The following is a 17,068-nucleotide window of genomic DNA, read 5'->3' on the forward strand; positions in this document are numbered from 1 at the left end:
AGAACTAGTAGGAGAACGTCATAACCTCCCGCGACCGCAAACTGTGATACGGGAGGTGGCTCATCTAGGCTTCAATGTGTAGCACCCACAATAGCGGGCCTGAGTATGATTCTAAATCCTTACGTTTGGCCAATGTCGAACAATTGTTACCGCTGTGGCCAACCGGACCACTTATCAAACACCTGTTCTCAACGTCCCGCAGCATACTTGGCCACAAACGAAGGGGGCACTGAAAGTAAGACTGCAGAAGAAGACCCTGGCTTTGATGAACATGAACAAGCCACCGAGGAAGGAGCATGTGGCTTTAAATGGAAAGGAGAAGATCGTGGAGAATCTCTAGTTATGAAGCGATTATTATACACCTCATGGAAGGAATTATATCCACAGCGACATAATATATTTCGTACGTGGTGCACCGTCAACAACAAAGTCTATGATATAATCATAAACAATGGCAGTAGTAAGAACATCGTCTCAAGAGTGATGGTAAACAAGTTGCAGCCACCAATGAAATAACATCCATCCCCGTACTCAATTGGTTGGATAAAAAAGGTAAACAAGATGAAAGTAACTGAACAATGCAGTCTCATTTTCAATTGGAAAAACTTATAAGGATCAAATACTTTGTGACGTGGTCGACATGGAAGCATGCTATATGTTACTCGGTCGACCATGGCAATCAGATCGTGATGCGACCCGCCGAGGATGAGACAATGTTTACGTTTTCGTTAAGGATAGTTGAAAGATAATCATTGCCCTTATGACACCAGAGAACCACCCTAAAGGTTCTAAAGTAGAGGGGAGTTCCCTCCTGATCATTCGAGATTTCATAGAAGAATCCAAGAAAACCAGCGAGGTATACGCCGTAGTGGTGAAGGGAGAGGAATCAGAGCCCTCAAACATTCCTCCAAGTTTAAGGCTATTACTAAACGAATTCAAATAAGTCTAGCCTAAAGATTTATCCGATGGATTGCCCCCGTAAGGGACATCCAACATCACATAGATCTCGTCCTTGGGGTTAGCCTGCCCAACCGTCCTTATTATCGGATGAGTCCGAAAAAGTGTGAGATATTTCAGGGGCAAGTGGAGGAATTGATCCATATGGGTCTCTTAAGAGAGAGCATGAGCCTATGTGTTGTACCAGCATTATTAACAAAAAAAAGGGAGCTGGCGCATGTGTGTCAACAGTCGGGGCAATCAACAAAATTACTATAAAATATCAGTTCCCGATACCGCGGTTGGACAATATGCTCGATATGCTAAAAGGGATCAAGGTGTTCTCTAAACTAGACCTAAGGAGCGGGTACCATCAGATTCGTATTCGACCTAGTGATGAGTGAAAAATGACATTCAAGACCAATGAAGGGTTGTATGAGTGCATGGTCATGCCCTTTGGTCTGTCAAACTCACTAAGTACTTTTATGCGTTTGATGAACTAAGTTCTAAAGCCGTTCATTGGCTGATTTATGGTAGTATATTTTGATGACATACTGATATATAGCCAGGATGAGACGGATCACAGGAAACATTTCAGGCAGGTGCTGCAGGTATTACAGGTCCTACAAATTAACAAGTTGTACCTCAACTTAAAGAAGTGTAGCTTTTTAACGAATAACCTATTGTTCTTAAGATTTGTTGTAACGTCCACGTGCATTTATGTGAAGATGAAAAGGTGCGAGCCATTAGGGAATGGTCGATCCCGACAAACATTCAGGAGGTGAAGAGTTTTCACGAGTTGACGACCTTCTATCGTCAATTTGTACGAAATCTTAGCATAATAGTCGCACCTATTATAGATTACATGAAAAAATGACTATTTCAGTGGACCGATGAACCTGACAAGAGTTTTCATGAGATCAATCATTGTTTGTCTACAACACCGGTCTTAATGCTTCCTAATTTCGACAAGCTGTTTGAGATTGAGTGTGACGTTTCATATGTCGGAGTAGTCTTCTATAGCGAGAAGCTCAGCGAATCCAGAAAGAAGTGTTTGACATATGAGCTTGAGTTGTACACAGTTGTTCAGGCGCTGTGGCATTGGCGGCATTATTTGATTCAAAGAGAGTTTGTTCTGTACATAGACCATCAAGAATTAAAGTTTATTAATAGTCAGACTAACGTGAATCATGTGTATGCTAGATGGGTTTCATTTTTACAGGAATTCATGTTTGTTTTAAAGCACAAGTCAGGACAACAGAACAAGGTGGTAGATGCGCTTAGTCGTCGTGCATCACTACTTGTTACAATGAGCAATGATATGGTCAGCTTCGACTGTCTCAAGGAGTTGTATGCCAGGACAAAAACTTTAAAGATTCTTGGATGAAGTGCTAAGAAGGTCATCTTAATGACCTTCATATACATGACAATTTCCTCTTCAAAGGGAATCGATTGGACATCCCCAAAAGTTGTCTGAGTGAGCAGATTATTCGGGAGCTACATGGAGGTGGCCTCGGTGGATACCTTGGGCGAGACAAGACGCGAGATCTTATGGAAGAGTGGTATTACTGGTCGCAATTGGTACACGATTTGAAAAAAGTCATACAACGTTGTCATGTTTATCAGACCTCCAAGCGGTAATCTCAAAATACGGGTCTCTACACCCCGTTACCTGTGCCTGACGGTCCTTGTGAGAATTTATCTATGAACTCTGTTCTTGGTCTCCCACGTACACAACACGGCATGGATTCAGTGTTCGTGGTGGTAGATCATTTATCCAAGATGACACACTTTATTCTATGCAAGAAGACCCTCGATGTAACACACGTGGCAAATCTATTCTTCAAGGAGGTCGTACGGTTACATGGGATTCCCGAGACCATTACTTCTGATCGTGACACGAAGTTCATTAGCCAGTTTTGGCGGACTTTGTGGACTCGATTCGATACACGACTTCAATTCAGTAGCGCCTACCACGCACAGATTGATGGGCTGACCGAGGTTGTGAATCGCACGTTGGGAACCCTCCCTCGCTGTATTTCAGGAGAAAAACTGAAGCAGAGGGATTGGCCTTGTCTCAAGCAGAATTTGCATTCAACAACATGGTAAATCGCTCCACAGGGAAATCACTGTTCCAGATCATTTACGAACGAGTGTCTCGCTACACACTTGACTTGGTTCCTCTACCCAATCTCCTAGGCATGAGCATTGCAACTGAACATATGGTAGACATGATCATAGGCATCCACGCGGAAGTACAGACGAAGTTATATGCCTCGAACGAGAAGTATAAGGAACAAGCGGACAAACATCGGCGACAAAAAGTGTTCGGGGTAGGCGACCACGTTATGATCCATCTGCGCAAAGAGAGATTTCCGACTGGTACGTACCCGACTGGTACGTACAATAAATTGAAGAATAAGAAGATTGGATTGGTACCAATTATCCGAAAGATCAATGACAACGCTTACGTTGTTGATCTTCTGAATGACATGGCGATCTCACAGACTTTCAATGTCGCGGACCTGACCGAGTATCATGAACTAAAGCAAGACGAGTTCTTTTGAAATGGAGGGGACTGATGTAGAGCAGGTCGCAGACAGTTTCATGGCCAAAATGGATCAGAAAAGGCCCAATTGACGACAGAAGTGATCCAGATCGTCAGACCTTAGATCGGGCATATCTCGCAATCCGGAATGAGTTATCGGACATAAAATATATGATTTTGGGGTAGAACGGGCTACTTTATCCGCCCAACCCCGCTATGCCAGGTTGCGTAAGCCGGATTTACGAAATACTCCCGGATAGACAGCCGTTTCCCTATTTTAATTCCGTTTTTACTATAAATAGCAAGTTTTAGTTTGATTATAACTATTCATCCATTGGGCTTTAGGAGTTATGCCCAACGTGAAAAGAGCTTAGAAAAATTAGGAGAACAACTTGGTGAAGCCAAATAGGACACTTTCTATTTCTGGCCGAAAACCTTGCGCACTATTAGACATCACGACCGTCTATAAATGGTAAGTTATAGTAAGTTGATTTTTTATACTAGCCTCCTGTCTAATCAAATCCCACCATTTGTGCCTGTATGTTGGTACACTAAGGCCTGTTTGGATTCGCGTATAGTATTGTATTGCGATGCAATACTTTACAACGCGTATACTCTGGACAATGTACACTGTATTCATGAGTATTATCATTTATCAATAGACTGTTTGGTACGGAGTGACCTTGGAAATCTAATATACCGAATTCAATGTTTGTTCAAGGAACGGACTCCGTAGTGAGAAAGTGTCTATAACACATACCACGTACAATACTTGCTATGGACCACGGATTGGCTACTAAAACCTGACACCACCCAATGGATGGTGTTCGATGCTCTGGGGGCCCACCATGATGTATGTGTTTCATCTAAACCGTCCATCTACTTATACACATCAATATACAGTATGATACCCAAGATGAGGTATATTCGGCATCTAAGGTGGACCAGGTTACAGGAAACAGTGTTCAATCAATCGACACCATCAAACCTTTGCCGCCACTTTTCCTTCGCTGAGATTAAAGAAGCGACGAACAACTTCGATGAGGCTCTTCTCCTCGGGGTAGGTGGATTCGGTAAGGTCTACAAGGGTGACATTGATGGTGGCACCATGAAGGTTGCCATCACCTGCTCTCTGAGCAGGGTGTCCATGAGTTCCAAACCGAGATCAAGATGCTCTCTAAGCTCCGCCATTGCCACCTCGTCTCTCTGATTGGCTATTGTGAGGAGAATTGTAAGATGATCCTGGTCTATGATTACATGGCCCACGGGACCCTCCGCGAGCACCTCTACAAGACCCAGAAGCCGCAGCTGCCATGGAAGCAGTGGCTCGAGATCTGCATTGGTGCAGCCCGTGGGCTGCATTACCTCCATACTGGGGCCAAACACACCATCATCCACCGTGACATCAAGACCACAAACATCCTATTGGATGAGAAATGGGTTGCAGTTGACGGAGAAATCCGATGTCTACACTTTTGGGGTTGTACTGTTGGAGGTTCTGTGTGCGCTATAGTCTCTCGATCCACCAGAGAGAAAAAGCTTTTTTTTTTTCTTTCAAAGACGGTGCAAAGCAACGAAGGCGTTGCACTGCACGATGTGAAGAGACAACTGCACAGAGACGCGTGGCCTTCATTTTCTGGTTCGGCAACGTACACAAGCAGCACGTGTATGGCGGATATCAATTCCAATTCAAACGGGTGTTAATGTATTATTTTAAAATCTAAGAGTTTTAGTTATAGTTTGCTTCTGATTTCTCTCTCATTGCCTGGTATTTCATTCATCAATCAAATTTCGAATTTATTAGAATTTATTTTTATTTTCTTGCTTTCTTTTGTTGTGGATTCTAGAAGTCTCCGTGGGGAGGCCAGAGAAACACCGTGGATTCGGAGTAGTTATCCTTGAGGAAGACGGTGATCGGCCTCATCATGTTCATCCCTACGTCACTAGGCAGTACAAACCATCTCATCCATGGATCGAAAAAAGGACTACAGAAATATGGACAAACAGGGATGGATTTGATCATCGGATCAATTGGATTTTTTTTGCAAAATGGCTAGTAAAATGTCCTTCGGACTTGATAGACAGTTCAGATCTATCGATTGGACCCTCTACGTGACAGATGTAAGATCATTTCTCATTAATTAGTAAACACAGAGTCGACTCAGCTGAGTATTTGAGTTGAGCCGACCCAACTAGAAATTGAGTCAAGCTTTTGAGTTTTTGAACTATGAAAGTGTGAGAGTTCAGGTAAGGCTCCCTCTGATCATGACCTGGACCAAATAAGAGACCGTTCAATCATCAGGTGGGCCACAATTTTAAAGATGAAAATGGACACTTAGAAAAAGAAAGACAAACAGTCCAAATTCAACCTATCCGAGGGGTCGAAAGACCTGAGTTTTAGCCCAAGGCATCCTCACGAGGCACCCTACCTGATGAATGGCCCAGTTCTTGAACAGGTGCCAAATCCATAAGTGCATTTGCCACAAAAACCACAATCTCCTTATTATGCAAGTGCACTTGGCATTTCCTCCACTAATACATGATAATATGAAGAGCAAACATCCAGTAGCTCATCCACTCATACAACCTTCATAGAGACATATGCTATTAAGGGTTCAAACAGCAAAAAGTCAAACACCCACAGCAGAAAAGGCGCCAGAGACGGCGATCATTTACTCACCTTTCCACGAATAGAGAGCGGGAGTCTCTGACTCCGTCCAAGTAGATACTGTACCTCCGTATCTATCGCCCTTTACTGCATCTGCTGAAGCGAAGGATTCAAGCTCAGACATCTCTTCTGGAGTGAGCTTCACAGACAAAGCTCCGATGTTCTGGTTGAAGTTTTCAATCTTGGTGGTGCCCGGTATTGGGCATACATCGCTTCCTTGGTGGTGGACCCAAGCCAATGCCAGCTGGGAAGGTGTGCACCCCTTCTTCGTCGCCATTTCATTTACGCACTTGAATATACGGGCGTTGTGCTCCACATTCTCAGCTTGAAATCTTGGTAGAAACTGTCAATTCCATGAAAGTAGTTCAGTAGTATGTCATGAAACTGATCATCGAAGCAAGTATACATTAGAAGTAGATTAGTGCTATGATGATTCGCAGTATTACAGTGACACATCCTCTCCTCCCAGCACAGGCAAAATAAATCTATGTGGGGCCCACCATGATGTATATGTGACAGCCAATCCATCCATCACCTGGCCAGCTCATTAGTAAGCATGAAAATCATGCCCACCCAAAAATCCTGGTGGGCCACACTATAGGAAATTGTGGGAATAGAGCCAATCCGTCCAACCTGTTCGTAAGGTGAGTACATGGAGGATGAAGGGAAAAACCAAATATCTGCTTTATTCAAGACTTTCGGACAGGAAGATTTCAATGGTGTCCTATCCTGCTGTTCCATTTTTTTGTGGCCCACTTGAGTCATGGATATATGGGCTTGATTTCTGGGGTCATCTTACAATGATCCGTCGCAAAATGATGAATGGAGTGCATTTAACACAAACATCACACTGGGCCCCATAGGTATTTATGTTGCACCAGGCACCTCCATACATTTGAATGCAGAGGAGGTGTTGTATAATTGGGGAATTGCTCCGGCTGGCAATTCGCCATAGCATTACCCTAAGAACTGTTTTCCGTAACCCCATTAAAACTTCAAGCAGTAACACCATGTAATGCCTCAACAGAACCCCATCATTTTTTCACTGCATCATAGTTCAAAATGGGAAACCCCAGATAGCTGGGATAGGACTACAAGGAAGATGATGATGATGGTGATGATGATGATAATGATGGTTTGAAATGAGAAACCTGAGCCAACTCAAAAGTCCACAAGGAAGAGTCAACAGGAAGATACACTAGAGGTTTTGGCGAGTCATGGAATGACCAACTCAGAATTTAAGAATTGTTTAAGCATATACTAAAAAATGGAAAAAAAAATAAAAAAAAATAAATTTAATAGGAAATTATGGGAAATCATTACAGAACCCATTTCATAGTTTTTTTTTTTTCTGAAAACACTACTACACCATATACTCTTTCAACGTCTAATGAAAATTACAAAGAGACACCTGTTTTCCCCCTTTCTAAATATAGAAAACTAAAGAACTCAACTGTCTTGTGACCTTGACTATGTCAAGTTTTCTAAATCATTACTGGAAACTTGATTAAAATCGAATTTTATATTGAGTTGACTTCAAATCTGATCAAGTCGAATTGACTCAATCAAGTTTCGAGCAACTTGATCATATTTTAGGGCATGTTTGGATATCACCAATTCTATAGAAATCAATGAAAATGGAAAATGTCTTCCCTTGATGTGACAGTTTGAGATGTTTGGCTCATAAAGAAAATGCAGGACTTCTACAAAGTAACCATTACACTTTTTCATAATTAAAATTTTCTGATACAAGAAATTACTTGATCATTATCTCACAAACATAAAATTTTCACTCTCTATCCAAACGAAAACCTTAAAAATGGAATCCAAGTTTCCATAGTGCTCACAGAAATAACAATTGCCTAATCGTTACCTTTTCTTTCCTTTACCATCTGAATACATGTATTCTGACGGACTTCAAAAAAGTCATGCTACACAATGTTACGTTCTTACCACACCTAATGTTACATGCACTAAAGTGTATGGTAGAGTGATGACTTGCATTGCATGCATCTATGAAGCAGAAGTATATACCTTTCGGAAGTCCCCGTCTGACAAGTTATCAATCATTTTAGGCCCTGATGAAAAGAAGCCACTCCCCAGAGGGCTGTATGCAACGATACCTATGCCAAGCTCTCTGAATAGCATAAGAAAGTTGAAATCAGAGGTCAGTTCCATATACTAATTTATCTGCAATCTTTGGGGAAGTTGGTGTAGCAGATCAATATCACCTACAAGTAGGAACTATTTCTTCCTCTACATCTCTTGTCCACAAGGACCACTCCAACTGTACTGCAGTTATTGGGTGAATGGCATGTGCTCTCCGGATCGTCCAAGCAGAGGCCTCAGATAGCCCTATGTATTTTATCTTTCCTTCTTCAACTAGCTTCTTGAGTTCCCCAATCTTGTGCGAGAGAGAGAGAGAGAGAGAGAGAGAGAGAGAGAGGGCCTGTTTGGATTAGCCAATACAGCTGTAGTGTGCTGACCACAGCAGTTGGAAGCAAATCAGGGTATTCGCTGTACGTTAACTCGCAGGATACACTTCCAACCATGGATATGCATGTAAACCACGGGATCGTGGTTGTATACATGTGGATATAAATTCTTCAAAATGTATTATATCCACACCGTCCATCCATTTTGCAATATCATTTTAGAGCATGACCCAAAAAATGAGCCAGATCCAAAGGTCAAGTGGATCACCCCACAGAAAACATGGGGACAATGATGACCACTATTGAAACCCTCCTAGGGTCCAACATGATGTTTATTTGCCATTCAACCCACAAGGTCACATAGACCTGATGAAGGGAAAACACATATATTGGACCCCAAGAAGTTTTCAATGGCAGGTGTTCAATCCCCACTGTTTTCTGTGGTGTGGTCGGTTTTCGCTTTTGATCTGCCTCATTTTTTGTCTCATTCCATAGATCTCGCAAGATGGATGGACAGTGTGGATATAACACATACATCATGGTGGGGCCCACGAAACTATGCCATGTTAACACACCTGCCAATCCAAGTCCCTGCAGTGATTTCAAAGGATTACTATACTCCATCCAATCAATGGTAAAGTGTAATGATGTGAGTTTTCCACCACATTACTGTGGTAGTCAACGATCCAAACAAGCCCTAAGTGTATGGTTCAGTGATGAACTGACTTTTGGCTTACAATTTGCATACGGGGTCATAAAAGTGGGAACAATTTCATCTTCTTCGCTCTGCCAGTCGGAGTTCTGTCCTCTCATTGCTGTCCAAAGCTGGATAAAGGAGTGTTGCATCAGGTTGGCAGCCAGTGTCAAACTCCGGCCACATCTTTTTCTCATGAGTCCTGACAATCCGACGCTACAAGCATAGAGTGGAATAGCATAACAAGATTTGTGTAGTCACACCCAATTAGTTGGGATAAGGCTTAGATGATGATGATGACGACGACGACGATGTTATGGGATTTTATATGGGTTAGGGTCAATGAATGGGTCCAGGTTTATGGTTGGATTTGGGCTTGGACATGAAGCTAAATTGGGGTCATGGTTGTAGTTTTGGGAACACGGAGGAATGTAAAAGGGATGTATTGCGAGTTGTGACTGTAAAACAGATGAAAAAGGAACTGTGAAAGAGACTGTAAAGGCCGGTACAAGGTAAAAGGGTGACAGGATTAAGTTAGATTTATGGCTGTCTAGGGGGATCAATTGATAAGTTTTGGGTACAAAGGGCTGTAAGACACTTTTCAATGTTATGAAGTATTGGGTACAGGGAGCGACTGATCAGAACATGAGGAAGAAGAAGAACCACACACAGCTGCAGATTCTTCTACTGGCCTCTTGCCTTTAAGCTAGAGAACACACAAATCTCCCTCACCAATTCTTCATCTATGAGAGAGAGAATCTCAGCATATTTATTCAGAAATTTCATCAATAGTAATTCATACACATAAGTGATTCTCTATACACAACCTTGTGTATACCCCTTTATGTTTTTATATGAACATTCCTTCTCTGATTCAGACTCTTTACTAAATCATTGTAGAATCAGGACTCGCCAAAAAAAGGGTGAAGGACAACTAAGAAAGACTACTACCACCATCTACCTTCTAAAATAAGCACACACATCTCCGTTTTCTCCGTAATCCATAAACAAACATATGGTTGTCTACACATGCATATAGGTGGGGATAATTGCAGATAGAAAACACTTGTGTACGGTTTTATTAATAAACACACCCACATGAGAACTTTCATGATATCAAATGCATACAGATGCTTCTAATTTTCCACATGCGTGACTCGATGGGACCCACATTTTTTTTTTAACAGGTGTGAGATGGGTATCATTTGTATCAATGTTGGATCTCCTTTTCAGTCAAATTTGGTATCTTTCAATAACAATAACAAAAGCAGCAATGGCGGCAACAACAACAAAAGCAATAGTACAGTAGTATTAGTAGTAGTCATATTAGCAGCAGTAGTAAGATGATGATGATGATGTTCATTGAGAATAAAACAAAACATATAGCTACCGTAATCTCGATGGGAATTCTAGTATCGACGCGGTGCTGGTAATAAAGGTCGATGCAATCAAAATCAAGTCTTTTCAAGCTAGCTTCGCCGGAGGCCCGCACATAAGCAGGATCCCCATGTATCTCCCTATTCCCGTCAGTGAAACTGATCCCAAACTTGGTAGCCAGCTCAACGTCCTTCCTTATCCCTTTAAGGGCCTGCAGAATCAAGATGAGGATGAGAATGGTGGATGGTAATAAGTAAAAGCTTCGAGTTGCTAGATGCTAATATCTTAGTTTTCAAGCATTCACTCTTGGCATACATTTGAGAAGCGTATGAGATCCAAACCATCGTCTTGTTGGACCTCACTATAGATGGGTCATAGGCCAAAAATCACATGGTCAGAAGATCAGAGCCACTGATTTCAGGACCTGTTCCTGCTGAAGCTGACCATTGGTTTGGTTGGACTTTCTCCTGCCCATCCAATTGCAATGTTACCTGTTTTCCGTTCTGGATTGAGCAATCCGGATTATGGGTCATTTGCGATCAGGATAACTAATTTTAGCGACCCAGCATCATGGCTTTAAATTCTCACCATTGATTAGGTTAATGCAGGTTTATATTTAAAATGTAGCGATCTATACTTTTATTTATTTAGTATAATATAACAGTAAGCATGTGTGGTCTATAATAATAACATTTATCACTTCATACATAAATTGCAATATGAGTTCATATATAAAACTATATTCCATACACACTGTATGTAGTGAACTGACGCACATGATCCTACTACCCCTAGCGTATGACGTATTGTAGGAAGTCGTGTACCACGTACCAAAGCGACCCCCAATCCGAGGTAGCCTTTCCCAATTTGCAATCCTCACAAGTTTTTCAATCAATGGCAGAGGCATCACCCCACCAGTGTGATTTCTATGTGGGGTATGCGCTGTCCACAGCAGGACTGAAGAAATGAACGGTTGGCACGCTGTACACACGTGCCGCATGCACAGGGGTTGAGTTCTTGAAACATAAGATATTCTGAAGCATCTGATACTTTCTCCACTTACAATAAGGGAATGATCCTATGCAACCACTTTGCATTGTGCAAATGAGTTGTATTTGAGACAGAGATAGCCCAAAACAGCCTTCCGCTCTGTATTTCCAATTCAACCCACTTTTCAAGAGCCAGTGTGCAAAAGTCACATTGAATTGGATGATCCCAACCATCCAACTAGTATTGCTTTCCATTACATCCATGCATTTACTAAGGTTGATTAAATTGTTAGGGTCAATGGATCAAAGCCTTACTACAAGACACAAGCAACCCAAGGTGAGGGTCCAGCAGAGGACCACACAGTTGATGATTAGACAATCTTGAAGCAAGCTATTAATCCAAAATTTCGGAGCTTTTTATATTCCAGACCAATTGCATGTTTAATTTTATTATTTAGCCCATGTCCATCTATGTTGTGGTTCATTTGATGAATGGTTTAGATATTGTATAAGGTGTGCAAAAATATATTTATGAAAATAATTAAATGGTGCATTATAAACCATAAATCATGAGTCAAATATAGAAACAATCAAAGGGTTCTTTGTTCGGTTCCAAGTTCGGTTCCAGGTTCGGTTCCATGGTTCAGTTCTACAGATCGGATAACAAATCGATTCACGGTTCGGTTCGGTTTGGTTCTACATGCCCCCAAACTGAGAACCGAACTGATGTAACCGGTTCTTTGATTTTTGGAACCGGAACCAGTGCATTCTAGAACTGGACCAAACTGGACTATTTGGTCGGTTCCGGTCCGGTTCCATGGTTCTACCGGTTCAATGTGCACCCCTACGCACAAGTTCTGTGTTGTATCTACACCGGCCATACACTCGGAGAGATAATTTAAGGGCACGAGACAAAAAATGTGAGACTCACATCCAAATTCAGAGTGTAACCCACCACACGAAAGAGTGAAGAGAGTGACGCTCACCGTTGAAACCTTCTAGGGGCACAGAAGTTTTCAATCAAACTTGTATTTGTGTTTTCCCTTTTTTAACTTATGAACAGGTTGGTAGAACCAAATAAACATCATAGGATACGTTAGGAAGGTTTTAACGGTGGGCGTCAGTCACTCTCTCCACTTTTTTATATGGTAGGGTCCACTAGAGCTTTGGATTTGACTCATTCTTTGTCTCATGTCTTAAAATAATCTTCCCAAATGGATGGATGGATGGACGGTGTGGATACCAAACATACATCATAGTAGAGCCTGGTGACGTCAATTCAGTAGCCAAGTCTCTCATAAATGGAGTAGAGTAGGGGCACACCCTACCATGATGGTGAGAAATACATTCTATTCATCCGTTTTTTAGCTCATTTTAGGATACGACCAAAAAAAAAAAAAACCAGAGATGGACCCTAGACTTAAGTGTGCTGTATGAGGGTAAATTGTGGGAAAAGAAATCTCTGATGTTGAAACCTTCTTAGGCTCCACCTTGATGTTTTTATGCCATCCAAATCCTTTATAAGGTCATTTGCATTGGGATGAAGTGAAAATACCTAAAGCTTAGGCTAATGCAAAACTTTTATAGTCATACAAATGTTTCAACGGTGATTACTAAATCCCTACTGTTTCCTTTTCCGTGGCCCGCTTCAGTTTTGGATGTGCCTCATTTTTGTCACTTCCCCTCAAATGAACTATAAAAACAGATGGACAGGATGGATTTCTCACAGACATCACAGTGGGCTCCACCTACCATCCCAGCCCAAGAACTGGACAATCCGTTGATAATGCCATGTAAGCATGAATGAAGGGAGAAAATTAAATTTCAACTTCATCCTAAACCTTTATTGGTCATTAATGGTCAATCACTACAATTTCATACCATATTGATACAAAATACATGCATTAAGTTGGGCCCCATGGTTAGGGCAGAATAGTCTTCGGTCTCCCTCACCCAAGCTAGTGCGCCCCTTACCATAGGGCCCACCTTGATGTAACTAATTTATATCCATGTCATCTATATATCTTTTTTAAGATCATTTCAGGAGATTATCAAAATGAAGAAAATCAAAATCTTAGGTGGACCAAGCTTTAGGAAACAACAGTGATTGAACACCCTACCATTAAAAGCTAATTAGGGCCCACCTTTTCGTTTCCTCCAATCAGCTTATAGTGTCACCCTTTTTTTAGGATCGTGGAGCACCCGAGCTAATTGCGAAAGTCACCAACCCGAGCTAATTGCGAAAGTCACCCTTTGCTGGCTAGTATCTGCTTCTTAGGTTGCACATTCATATTTTCTTCCAATTGTAGTGTCACATAAACATGTGCGATGGGTAAAAAAACAAAAATAAGCTTGAACGGTTGAATCAAAACTTTTATGCCCATTAATGATCGATCACCACTGTTGCTATGATATGGTACAAACTTTATAATTGGTTCCGCTTCATTTTTTGGATCATCCACTAAAATGATACCAAAAAATGATGAATGGTGTGATATATAATAGATACATCAATTCGGCGCTTTCCGGTACATCCATCCATTTATTGAGGTTGATTAAATTTTTAAGGCCCGTTTGGGAGCCTGGACTCAGAACCCCCTGGATTTGGAACCACCTTGATTTAAAATCCTCCTGTGTTTGGCGCCCTGGATTGAGAATTAACGTTAATCCAAAAGTAGTATGCATGGCATATTTATAAGAGTTTGAATTTAATAACTAAATCAACTTTAATATCTCTAATTAGTGAACATATAAAATATTTGACACAATGATTGTAATAAGCCCGCTGAAATATATGCTTTGCCTGAAAACGATAAATTTCCAAGTCTCGGATGGGCCATAAGCACAAGATAATGTTTGAGTGACTAACCTACGATTTTTAACCGTTGATTTAAATGGACAATATCTAGATGGCATTGATCATCATATTAATGATGCAATTGATAATCTATTTGTTTTGGGATATCATTAGTGGGCCATGTGCCCAATAGTTTAATAGTTTAGTGACACATATATTACACATGTAACTCTTAGAAGGATTTTAGAAGTAATCCAAGCTCTCACGGTGGATTCCAAATCTCCTCTTTGTGGGGATTTGAAACCCCTTAGATTTAAAACCCCATTACTTTATGGTGCCAAACAACCATGGGATTTGAAATCCCGGTAGATCCCCCCAAAGTCATGGTGCCAAACTACCCCTAAGGGTCAATGGATTAAAATATTACTCTGAGACACAAACAACCCAAGGTGAGGTCTAGCGGATGACCACACAGTTGGATTAGACAATCTTAAAGCAAGTTATTAATCTAACGGTTAGCTTTGTGTAACCAAAATTCCGATACGTCATGGACGGTCCAGATCAACGATCAGACTATCCACTTTGTCCATCCAACCAGAACGCGTTACATCAGAAAAGATAGCAACCATCTAATGTAAATTCCTCTGTTAGGCGATGTGGGCCCACCTAGGATGATTAGACCATCTTGAAGGTGAGGTCCGGCAAATGGACTATCCAATTTAATGATTAGACCATCTTGAAGCAAACTATTAATCTAATGGTTAACTTCAAGTAACCAAAATTTGGCTCGATGGCCCATGACCAAGGGTGGTTCAGACGCAATGGACCGTCCACATCAATGATCAGACTACTCACTTTGTTCAATTCAACAAAAGATCACAACCACCTAATGCAAATGACTCTGTTAGGGCCACGTGGGCTCACCTACAATGATGTTGGGAAATTGGATATAAGGCTTCCGCCATAAATAGAACTAGCCCTAAAAATCACCCGAATCTAAGGACCTGCAAACCGAACGGTAATTTCTCACTTCACGCCGATAACCAGATAGAGAATGTAGCTTTTTGGGCAAATTGGTAGTGTGTTCATTTGATATGAATTTTCTATACATATTAGTCGGTTGGGAGGGTTCTGCTTCAGATGCGAGGGTCTTACACAATGCATTAAGTCGATAAGATGATCCCTTGCTTGTCCCACATGGTACTGGTTATCTATTAAGAGATTGTCAATCTATTTCATTTACTTGAATTATTTGATTGTTTACTCAATGGAACTTTGATTCAAATGTGTAGGAAAATATTATGTTGTCAATGCCGGATATGTACATTCACTCGGTTTTATGGCTCTATATCGGGGCATTCGATACCACTTACAGGAGTATCGAACCGGGAGAGCGTCTACAAATATGAAAGAGTTGTTTAATTACCATTCAGGCATTTTATCAAACACTTAGACTATATATATCAACATACCTATAATAAAGTTGTAACATCTCAGATTTTTGCCAACTTGGAGTTAGACGTCCTTAGGCAATGGGTCGATCTTAACACCCTATTAACTTCTCAGAACTCAATCCCAAAGTCTCAAATCCCCTTTCAACCCATTTCCTTCAAAAATCTCACCTTTCACCACCTTATTTTTCAAATTTTTCTAAGTACTTTTATATTAGACACTAATCTTAAAGTTTAAATGATGGAGAACAATACTTAAACTAAAATTTACTATAACTAGTAAATATATAAATAAAATGGGTTTTTTACCATTAACCATAGGGAATATCACAAAATAAATAGGTTGTTTGGATAGATCAACTTCTCCTACCCTAGGACCTTATTCTGTCGTAATTAGGGCGGAATTTAGTTAAATACTAAACTAAATAATTGATTGACTTGACTTGAATCACTTTCTATACGAACTGCAAGAACCAAAACCATTAGAATCGCTAACCTAATATTACCTAGAAATCTAAGATCAATCTCAAAGCCCAGTTGCTCACGGGAGCATCTTGAAACTCCATATCGGACCTGGACCACGAGTCGAAAGTCCGATTATCGCGAAACTATACGGTTATGACCGCCTTACTGGGCTTGATAACCATTTCGAAGATCAAGTCCAAATAGTATCCTGAAACGCACAACTTGAGCCCGAAGCGAAGTGTGTGAGAAACACGAATATCTTTAGAAAATGAACTAAAACTTAAGTGATTTGGGCCGTTCTCTTGTAAGCCAAATTTAAGGTTTCAAATCGTCAGATTCTGACCCAACTACACCCTCTGATCAGGAAAAAATTTCAACATAGGTCAGTGTACTTGTGGCCCTGATTGAGTGACGATAGTCGTTGAACTGAAACAGGTCCTCCAAGGTTGATCCATAAATCCGATTGGACCGAAATCTCAACCTGGCCTAGATCCAATGGCAGGGAACTTTTCTCAGATCGTATGCAGGAAATGGGCCTCTAGATAAGCCCTGTTGGCCCGAAACTGTCGACTTTTGGCTATAACCTAAGTATACCATGGCCCTAGGGCCATTACCATCAGTTCTGGGCCTATATAAGGGCCTAAACCCACCCCATTTCTATTCCATATGATTTTCTCCAAACCTTAGGAGAGAGAAGAGAGAAAAGGG

At 41.1% G+C, this 17,068-nt stretch overlaps 1 protein-coding gene and 1 pseudogene across 4 annotated transcripts in view; one reads left to right on the forward strand and one right to left on the reverse strand.

The window, feature by feature from the left end:
- Positions 1–4,258: 4,258 nt before the first annotated feature.
- On the forward strand, positions 4,259–5,084 carry LOC131234652 (receptor-like protein kinase FERONIA; annotated as a pseudogene).
- An 876-nt stretch (positions 5,085–5,960) lies between these two features.
- LOC131234681 (probable aldo-keto reductase 2) overlaps positions 5,961–17,068 on the reverse strand; it is a 52,389-nt gene continuing 41,281 nt past the window's right edge. For 2 of the 4 annotated variants that reach the window (XM_058231604.1, XM_058231602.1), the window contains exons 2-5: positions 10,672–10,869; positions 8,384–8,556; positions 8,187–8,289; positions 5,961–6,495 (exon numbers count right to left, since the gene is read on the reverse strand). In XM_058231604.1, the coding sequence (XP_058087587.1) occupies positions 6,157–6,495; positions 8,187–8,289; positions 8,384–8,556; positions 10,672–10,869 (813 nt within the window). In that variant the 3' untranslated portion in view covers positions 5,961–6,156. The remainder of the gene's footprint in view (positions 6,496–8,186; positions 8,290–8,383; positions 8,557–10,671; positions 10,870–17,068) is intronic. The other 2 variants (XM_058231607.1, XM_058231603.1) reach the window with 2 other exon arrangements.

Source organism: Magnolia sinica, chromosome 19, assembly GCF_029962835.1.
Source record: "Magnolia sinica isolate HGM2019 chromosome 19, MsV1, whole genome shotgun sequence".
In the NCBI taxonomy this organism is placed as follows: Eukaryota; Viridiplantae; Streptophyta; class Magnoliopsida; order Magnoliales; family Magnoliaceae; genus Magnolia; species Magnolia sinica.